General features: G+C 45.7%; 1 protein-coding gene across 4 annotated transcripts in view; it reads right to left on the bottom strand.

Moving 5' to 3' along the window:
• Positions 1-9,346, bottom strand: part of Slc12a8 (solute carrier family 12 member 8) — a 158,718-nt gene that overhangs the window by 35,869 nt on the left and 113,503 nt on the right. For all 4 annotated transcript variants that reach the window (XR_007594962.1, XM_050159911.1, XM_050159913.1 and 1 more), the window contains one exon: positions 6,904-7,519. Coding sequence is in view for 3 of the 4 variants with exons in the window: in XM_050159911.1 (XP_050015868.1) it covers positions 6,904-7,519 (616 nt within the window). In the remaining variant the exon portion in view is untranslated. The remainder of the gene's footprint in view (positions 1-6,903; positions 7,520-9,346) is intronic.

Here is a 9,346-nt window from a genome sequence, read left to right as displayed (position 1 = left end):
AAATATAGTTATGGAAAAACAGTGGGGAAACGAACAGGATTACATGGAAAGGGGCAGCAAAGAAGGAAGTAAACGAGGGATTACAGGGAGAGGCAGCTGACACTAAAGGCCATTTGAGGGGTCATATGGAAACCTGTTATAGTAGCTTTATATAAAGAACTATATATGTATATATAGATTTTATATATACATATGTATATATGCATATATATACTGGCGTTGATATATAGATATTCTAAATCACCAAATAACAAGGGAGACAAAGACCCAATTAGACATCTCTTGCCACCAAGTGAAACATTCGGTGCCAGGAATGGGTTATATTTAACGACGTGTGCTGAAGGGTCCATGAGAATTCCCAAACAACTCACACTATTGTCAAGGCTATTGGTTATTCTCCACAAGCCGATTGCAAGGCCCTATTGCTAAAGACAACAGCTATATAACACATTAAAGGCAGAGAAGTCAAGCTGGTGCCTAACTAGAGCCTTCACCCCTACTGACTGGTGTCCATAGTCCTGGATAGCACTATGCACACCACCAGAGGAGAAATGGAAATACCAATCCAGCTCCAAACCCTTTCATCTGCAATGGTGACCTGTCTGCAGGATAGGCTGGTGCCATCGTGGCACAAAGGTTATGGAGGTAACCAACCACTGTGATTTGATTTGATCTGACCCACTCCGTGAGACAGAACTCAGGCCTGATAATACTTGGGTGGCCAGGAACTTGAGACTAGATAGGCCATGGACCTAGGGGGAAAGCAAAGTACTATTGTTCTGCTAAAGGGACTGGGCAATAAAATGATTCCCAATAACTTTCTGCTATACCTATACATCAGTGTCTTGTTCAGCCTCCATCAGAGAAGCTTCCTCCTACAGGAGATGGGAACTAAGGCAGAGACCCCCACTAGAGGACACTGTGCAGAGAGTAAGAGTCCTAAATGGGACGTCTTCATCAAGCCTCTCTCTCCCCGTAGGACTCGGGGAACTATGCAGAAGAGGAGGCAGAAAATTCTGAGAGCCAGTGGGGATGGAGGACACCAGGAAAACAATGCTTTCCAGACACAGCAGGGCTGACACACACATGAACTCACAGAGACTGCGGCAGCATGCACAGGCCTGCACAGGTCCACGCCAGATGAGGTCCCTGCACTGAGAAGGGACATGGACATGATCCTCCAGTCCTAACCCAGAACCTATCTCTAACTGATAACAGCTTGCAAAGAAATAATTGGTTTTCTCTAATAGAGCCTCACTGGGCTTATCACACTTAAGGGAGGCCCCAGAACCTGCAGGAGACAGCCGGTACAAAATGAACTCAGTGGTGTTCTTGGAGATGTTTTGTCTGAGAATTTTTACCTTGTCCTTTGCTTATGTTCTTACCTTTTATGGTTTCCAGTTGTATGTGTGGGGAGGGGAGAGAGTGAGAGAGAGTGTGTGTGTGTGTGTGTGTGTGTCACATGCTTTTTCTTTGCACCCCCCCCATTTGTCTGTTTGTTTTGTTTTATTCTAGTTGTGTTTTTTTGCCATTTGTCTTTGAGAGAGAAAGAGGTGTGGAGTTGGCTGGGTGAGGAGGGGGAAGACCCTGGAGGAGAAGATGGAGGGAAACTGTGATCAGAATATAATATATAAAAATATGTTTTAAAAAAATGTCTTTGCAGGGACTGGAGAGATGGCTCAGAGGTTAAGAGCATTGCCTGCTCTTCCAAAGGTCCTGAGTTCAATTCCCAGCAACCACATGGTGGCTCACAACCATCTGTAATGGCGTCTGGTGCCCTCTTCTGGCCTGCAGGCATACACACAGACAGAATATTGTATACATAATAAATAAATAAATGTTTAAAAAATGTCTTTGCAATAAAAGAGAGAATGAAAGGAGGGAAAGAGGGGGAGCAGGAAAAGAGATGGGGGAGGGAGAGAGTAAAGAAGGGAAGGCGGAGAGGAAAGGAGGGGACACCAAAGGAAAAGAATCTAGAGAAAACAGGAACAAATTCCAGAGCAGAAAGACTTCTACAGGGGAAAGTAATGCTATGTGTCAATGGCACAACAGAAGCAGTTATATCCATAAAACAAGCAGTGGATGACATTCAAAGTAAGAGAAAAAATGAAGATATGGACAAGTCAGGTTACAACCCAAGTGTTTGGAAATTAAAATCAGTACAACACAGCCCAGACTGGTGGTTTCTACCTTACTGTCTTCCTGGTGAAGAAAACAAAAGCAAGCATCATTTTCTAAGTAACAATGCATGGGGTAAAAAGACATCTGCTAGTCCCTCGTGTGTCAGCCATATCACGTGACTAAATGCCAACCATGGAAACACAGCGAGGCAGAATGGGTTTTCGAGGAAGACCCCCATGTGACTCAATCTGGAAGTTCATCTTTTGTGCCTCTTCCTTTCTTCTACTGCCTGGATGGGGTGTACTGGCAAGGCCCCCCACCCTCGCAGCCCCTCCTGCCTGGATGGGGTGTACCGGCAAGGCCCCACCAACCCCCGTGGCCCCACCCTGTATTGCAGGACAATCTGCTAAGTGAGGATGGTAAAGAAAAAAGGAGTCTGAGCCACTGAGGACTGTGGAGGGGCTGCATCTGCCTCGGGCTCCTTTTGTAGGAGGCAGGTTAAATCACTACCGCCTTGTGATTTTGCTATTGGTAATCAAGCTTCATTATGACTGACACAGCAAGCAACGTTTAAAATCAAAATTGCTAGGAAAACTGGGAAATAAATTTGTGACGTGTTCCAGAAAGGAGAACAAGATGATAAGAGAGCAGAGGACTAAGTTTAACAAGACAGATGGTATGTGTGTGTGTGTGTGTGTGTGTGCATGCATGTGTGTGAGCATGTGTGTGCGTATATACATGTGTGTGAGAGAGCGTGTGTGTGTGAGTGTGTGTGCATGTGTATGTGAGTCTGTGGTGTGTGTGTGTGAGTGGCAGCTGCGGGAAATTATCAAGGACACCAGTGAACAGGCGGGAATTTTGTGGACAACATAAACAGTGACAGCAGCAGCAGCAGGAGACTTGGCTGGGCTGTGTCTGTGTGCAGCACCCTGGGAAGGGAGCTGGCTCGCATTGATTCATGGAGTTTTAGCTCTGTCAAGAACAGAAAACAAAAAACAGTTTTTCCAGCAAAAGAAAACTGGAAAATGAACTAAAGAAATATACATAATATACTTGAAAATACTGCGGAATAAAGAAAAATATATGCAATATCAACATGATGGATGATGGGGAGAAAAAGAATCTCCAAAGATATAAAGGTCTTGTTGGGTATTGAGGTGTGAGACTCCAGTTGCAGGACCAGGGAATCTGAGTTTAAAGCCAGGCTAGGATACATGATTATAAAACCAGTCTGGGCTATGTAATGAGACCCTGAGGTCTCAAAACACAACAAACAAAACCCCAAAATATAGAAAGGCCTTGTCCTTAGGGAACCAGAGGCATTGAGAAATTAGTGGGAGTATTTTTCAGGTTTCTTCTAAGCAAGAGTCCTCTCAGCCCTGTATGCCTGAAGTCAAGGGTGCCCCTGCATACCCCACCCAAGTCTCCAGGCTGACACGAGAATTTCCTGAATAAATGGGCAAACGAAGAGGCTGCAGGAAGAAAATGTCCTAAGACTTCAGCTGACAAACTGATCAGTCATTGTCCGAGTTTGCTTTCTACTGCAGCAGTAAACACCGTGAGCAAAGGCAGCTCGGGAAGGCAAGGGTTTGCTTCATCTTACAGCTCATTGTTCATCGTGAGGGGAAGTCAGGGCAGGAGCTCAGGGCAGGACCCTGAAGGCAGGAACTGAAGCAGAGGCCACTGAGGGGTGCTGATCACTGGCTTGCTCCCCGTAGCTTGCTCAACCTGCTTTCTTATGCAACTCAAGGCCTCCTGCCCAGGGGTAACACCACACACAAGTGGGATGGACTCACCCCAACAATTATTAATCAATCTATAGGACAATCTGACGGAGGCATTTTCTTCATTTAGGTTTCTTCTTCCCAGATGAATTAGTGTGTGTCAAGTTAACAAAAACCGTTTTGGCTGTTGTTTTGAGAAAAGGGTTCTTCTGTGCCCTGGCTGTCCTAGAACTCACTCTCTAGACCAGGCTGGCCTCGAACTCAGAGAGAAGCCTGACTCAAGTGAGCACAAGATTAACATGCAGTCATCACTCCAACACTGAGGATGTAGGCTCAGCAGGGTACATTCCCCAACAGTGAAAAGTCAGCTCCCTGATAGAGCAGGGGAGCTATTGATTAATGGATATAGTTTTATCAGAAGGAAATGACAATGGCAGTAGCTAGCTAACTTAAACCCAGATATATTTAATAACACTAATCTGTACACTAAAAATGGCTCTGATAGTAATTATTTATTGAGTGCATTTTAACTAAGTTTTTAAAAATAAACCTCTGAAAACAGCTGGAAAAGCTGAGAACGAGGTCAGGACTCTGGAGCCAGACTGACTGACGCTCAAAAACGGTTTGTAACAGCAGCATCTGGGTATACAACTGCTGCACTGTCTGCACCTTCCTACAAACTTCCAGAGAGCTCTCTGGTGTCCTCATTTCCTTAGACTTCCAGTTCCCAGTCTAAGGAGGGTTTGTCTGATTGGCATGTCCTTGGTCTCATGCCTAAACTCTAGCTGCAGCCGATGCCATAAAACTGAGTGTTTGACATCTGTGGCTCTTAGTGTGATGGCTTCCTCTGCCTACTCCCAAGATTCATATGTTGGAAATTCTTCAGACGCAGAAATGACATTCAATGATGGGCAGGCAGCAACAGCAAGTGAAATAAATAGAGTGAACAGAAATTTCACTCTATTATTGTAGCTGAGACATTCCTTGTTCCCTAGCTCTGATGTGTGGTAAAGGGTTGGCCTGTAATCTACCAGGCATGGCGGCATACAATTTTAATCCCAAGCACCCAGGGAGCAGAGGATGTCTGTGAGTGTGAGGCCAGCCTGGTCTACAAGTTCTAGGCTAGCCAGGGCTACACAGTGAGGCTCTGCCTCATAAAACTAAAACTAAGGACTGTAATGGCACTTTTAATCCCAGTATTTGGGAGGCAGAGACAGGTGGATCTCTGTGAGTTCAAGTCCAGCCTGGTCTACAGAGTGAGTTCCAGGACAGCCAGAGCTGTTACACAGAGAAATACTGTCTTGAAAAACCAAAACCAAACAAACAAACTAACTGGGACTGGGGGGTTGTGAAGGGTAAAGGGGGACAGTATGGAAGTGTGGAAACCACTGTGTCTGACTTTTAATGCCATTTGGCTTATTAAACTGTACACTTGTGATTTTGATAAAAATAAATTATGGTTTATATTTTAATAACTCTCCTACCACTGAAAGGGCCCCACCAAGTTAGGAGAAGGAAAAGCTAGTTGTGAGAAAATACAAAGTGCTCTTCTTCAGACGTCTCCTACGACCTGTCTCGTCCCCTGTCCATGCCCATCTGCACAGAGATGGTATAGTACAAAGTACCTAGACATCAAATACACGCGGGCGCCTGGAGACCACGTGATAGCAAGTCACGCAAGGGGTCTGCTCAAACTTCTTGATGACTCCACTGGAAGTCTTCATTTATAAACTGAGAGATACTGGTATCTATTATACTACATGAAGTACTGGACGTGCATGAGGCAGCTTCTGTCATTGTAACAAACACCTGGGATGGTTACTCAATCAATTATGATCCAATAAGAAGTGTCCTCCTGAAAGTCTTATGTGCTGAAGGCTTGGCCCCAGCTTGGCAGAGCTACGGGGTTGGGTCAGGGGGCTGTAACCGGATCGATTGATTCATTGATTAATCTGTACTGAATGAGCTCTTAGGCCTGATTGGAGAAAGTACGAAACTAGGTTATGTGTGGTCCCTGGCAGCTCTTTTCTGTGCTCCTCTGTTTCCTGACGCTGTGAGGTAGCAGTTTTCTACACTGTATCTTCCTACCGTAATGCCTCGACCTTGCCACAGGCTCAAACCACAGTGCCACCTGAGTATGCACAGAAATCTCTGAAATGGTACCCACATAAATTCTTTCCCCCTTAAGTTGTTTTCTCAGGCATGTTGCCATAGTGATAAAAATTCAACAACTTTTAAGGCAAAAAGGTTTATTTTGGCCCACAGTATCGGAGGTGTCCATCCGTGACTAGTTGGTCCTGCTGCTTTAGGCCTGCTAGTAGGGTGTCACACCATGGTGATAGAATAAAACTGCTTATATCATGGGCCATAGAGCAACAGAGAGCAGAGAGAGCACCAGTGTCCCCAGGTCCCCTTGAGGAGCTTACCTCCAATGACCTGAAGTCCTCTCATTAGGCCCCTCCTCTTAAAGTTCTACTACCACCCAATTGCACCATCCTGGGGCAAGCATTTAACCTGGACCCTTGGGTGACATTCCAGATCCAAATTATAGCAAGATATAAAGCACTTGGGATATGGCAGGTTCTCAAAAATGATGTTTTCTCTTTCCCCCAGTATTTCTCACATTCTATAATGACTTTATGATGTTGTGTTTGCAGGGTTTAAGAAACGCTACAATCCTTCAGCTACCATTCCTTCATCCCGTGGTGCCTGGGTTGAGAGAGCCCTCTTCTGCCAACAAAACTTAGTGAGTCCCTAGCATTAATTCCTTGACAAAGGATAACTTAATCTGGTTCATGATGGTTAAGTTTCAACAGAATTTTGACTAACAGGAAAATGATATTCAATTTCTAGCTCTGGCTCCCAGCTCTTATACAGTCTAAAACATATATATCAGGGTAGAATTATAAATAATTTAACCAACACTAAATTCTAACATTTTGAAATAAATATTAAAATTATCAAAAGTTATGAAAACTGGGGTGTAATAACTAGGTAGATGAAGCAACTAGTGGTCACCCCAAAATAGGAGGCCCCAAAATAAATCCAATGCACTTACCATCTCCATTCACTCTAGGCTGGCTGCACAGATCTGGGACAAGTTGGTCATGTGATACACTCCTAGATGTCCGCTGGTTCAGACAGGACTCTGGCGCCTCCCAGGAAGCAGCGGACAACCCCTCAGAGTCTTCTGTAGGAAAAGACGAGGGTGACCCAGGGTCCAAGAGGAAGCTATCTTGTAGGGTTCGCTTGGCGCCCTTCTTGTACTTCCTCTTTGGGATCTCGTTCCCCTGTCTTGACCCAATCTGACTTGTCTCGAGTCTCCCTCTGGGCTGGAGGAGCTGGTCCATGTCCTTGCTGAACTCGAGCAGAGTGCCCTCAGAGAGGCTTCCAGCAGGAGTGTCAGAGCCGTAGCTGGGAGCCTTGTCCCGAAGCAGGCGCTCAGAGCCGCGCAGAGCCTCTGGACCTTCTCTGGGAGCCGGCTCCCGAGACTCGGGGAGGCTGCAGGGAGCCATGGAGAGGGCGAAGTAAGAGTAGTCCACGGCGATATAGGTCAGCATGAAGTTGATGGTGACGACGGGCGCCAGAACATTCACCTGGCCCACTAGGACAAAGGCCATGGTCACCACACTGGTCAGGAAGATGGCCGCTACAGGTGTTTTATTTGGCCCTTTCTATGAGAACAACAACAAAAATACAGAACTGTGAAATTTCAGATAGAAAATTTCAGAAATTTGATAATTAAATGATAAAAATAATTTAAAAAACCAAACAATGTCTCAGGAACTTCTCTCCACGTGATGTTTGAAATAACCTCCAACTCATGGGGTTGATGTGGAACCTGAGCTAACACGTGGTAACACAAACCCAGCAGGGTCACATAGGAGCTCCTAAATACCAGGGGCATGGACCACATCACTACTAACATGGCTCGCTACCGTATGGCTTTGGAAGTCTTGGTGTTTCAACTCCCCCAAATAGAAGGCCCCCGTGTGATAACAAACCACTGATCCCTGCTCATCCAGGCGCCGGGACAGCTCACGGACAAGTTGCTCATGTGCACACAACTACACATGCCTGGCATTCTTGGAGGAGGGCACGGATGTGGGAAGATGTTTTACCTGCCTTTCCTTGACACCACCACAACCACTCACGGTTCTGGAACCAAGGGTGCATTCACGTCTGGGTCCCCTGTTCGTCACCTGGTGAGCTTCATTCGACCCAGCTGCCTTGCTCCTCTGTGGCCTACTCTGCACCTGGCTTCTCTCCATTTGCCTCCCCTCCACCAGCTCTCCCTCTCGGCCTTCCTAACCCAGCCCCCAAGCCTCAGAGACTGGATCTAAAGTCGTTCCATGCCTGTCCTCCTGACCATTTCTTTTCTCCAACTAAATTCACCCACTAAATTCAGGCTCTTACCCCTGGTCATGGCTTTAAACATCAGCTTTATGTGGACAGCTCCCAGCTGAACTTCCAGCATAAAGCACTCCCAGTACTCCTCTGAAACCAACCCTGGCATTTTAGGGCGTATTGGAACCCATGCTGACCTGAGCAACCCTCTCCAAAACAGTCTTTAAAAATGAGAGAAAGAAGGAGAGGGGAGGAGAGGAGAGGAAAGAGGAAGAGGAAGAGGAAAGCTTTTATAATGTTTGAGAACTAGTTTTGGGGAGTGTTTATTAAAGTGGTTTAGCGGATTCTAACAATAAAATGACTGCAAATAAGCTAAATCCTTAGAAATTGATTTTCTTTAAGTTTCGGATAAAAAGATCTGGAAAACAGACAGTGAACCCCTACAGCATAATTGGAAAAAGACAGACAGGGCAGGTGAGATGGCTCAGCAGATAAAGGTGTCTACTTTCCAAATACCCTCGAAAATGGCAAACATGTAAAAACACAGAGGATTCAAACACCTCATCCATCTCTACAGCAGCATCGACTAGTACAAATACCCTGGAAAAGGTCGGGTGTTACTCAGTGTATGGAGACAGACATATTGTGTGGGTAAGAAATTTCAGTCATAGAAGACAGAGGTGGTGGTGTACTCCTTTAAGTCCAGCATGCAGAAGGCAGAGACAGGTGGATCTCTGAGTTCAAGGCAAGCCTGGTCTACAGAGTCAGTTCCAGGTCAGCCAGAGAAATGCTGTCTGGGAAAAAGACCCCAGTACTAGGAATACAGTTTGGGGTTAATCTAAATTTTCATTTAGAACAAGGATCATCCATAAACCCCCCCCTCAATAATAAGACACAGCAAAGAGGAGGAGGATGCTCAGAAACATAATGATGGGGAAGCATAGTGTAGAAGGATGCACACTCACACACACTCACATACACACACTCACACACACACTCACTCTCACACACACTCTCCCTCACACACACACACTCACACACACTCACATACACACTTTCCCACACACTCACATAGACTCTCTCACACACTCATACACACACACTTTCTCACACACACATACACACTCTCACACACACACGCTCCCACACACTCA

This window comes from Alexandromys fortis, unplaced genomic scaffold (assembly GCF_014885135.2).
Source record: "Alexandromys fortis isolate MF-2015 unplaced genomic scaffold, M_Fortis_MF-2015_v1.1 scaffold_119, whole genome shotgun sequence".
Taxonomy (NCBI): domain Eukaryota; kingdom Metazoa; phylum Chordata; class Mammalia; order Rodentia; family Cricetidae; genus Alexandromys; species Alexandromys fortis.
Note: the sequence above shows the minus strand (reverse complement) of the source record. Positions and strands in the feature narration are given on the sequence as shown.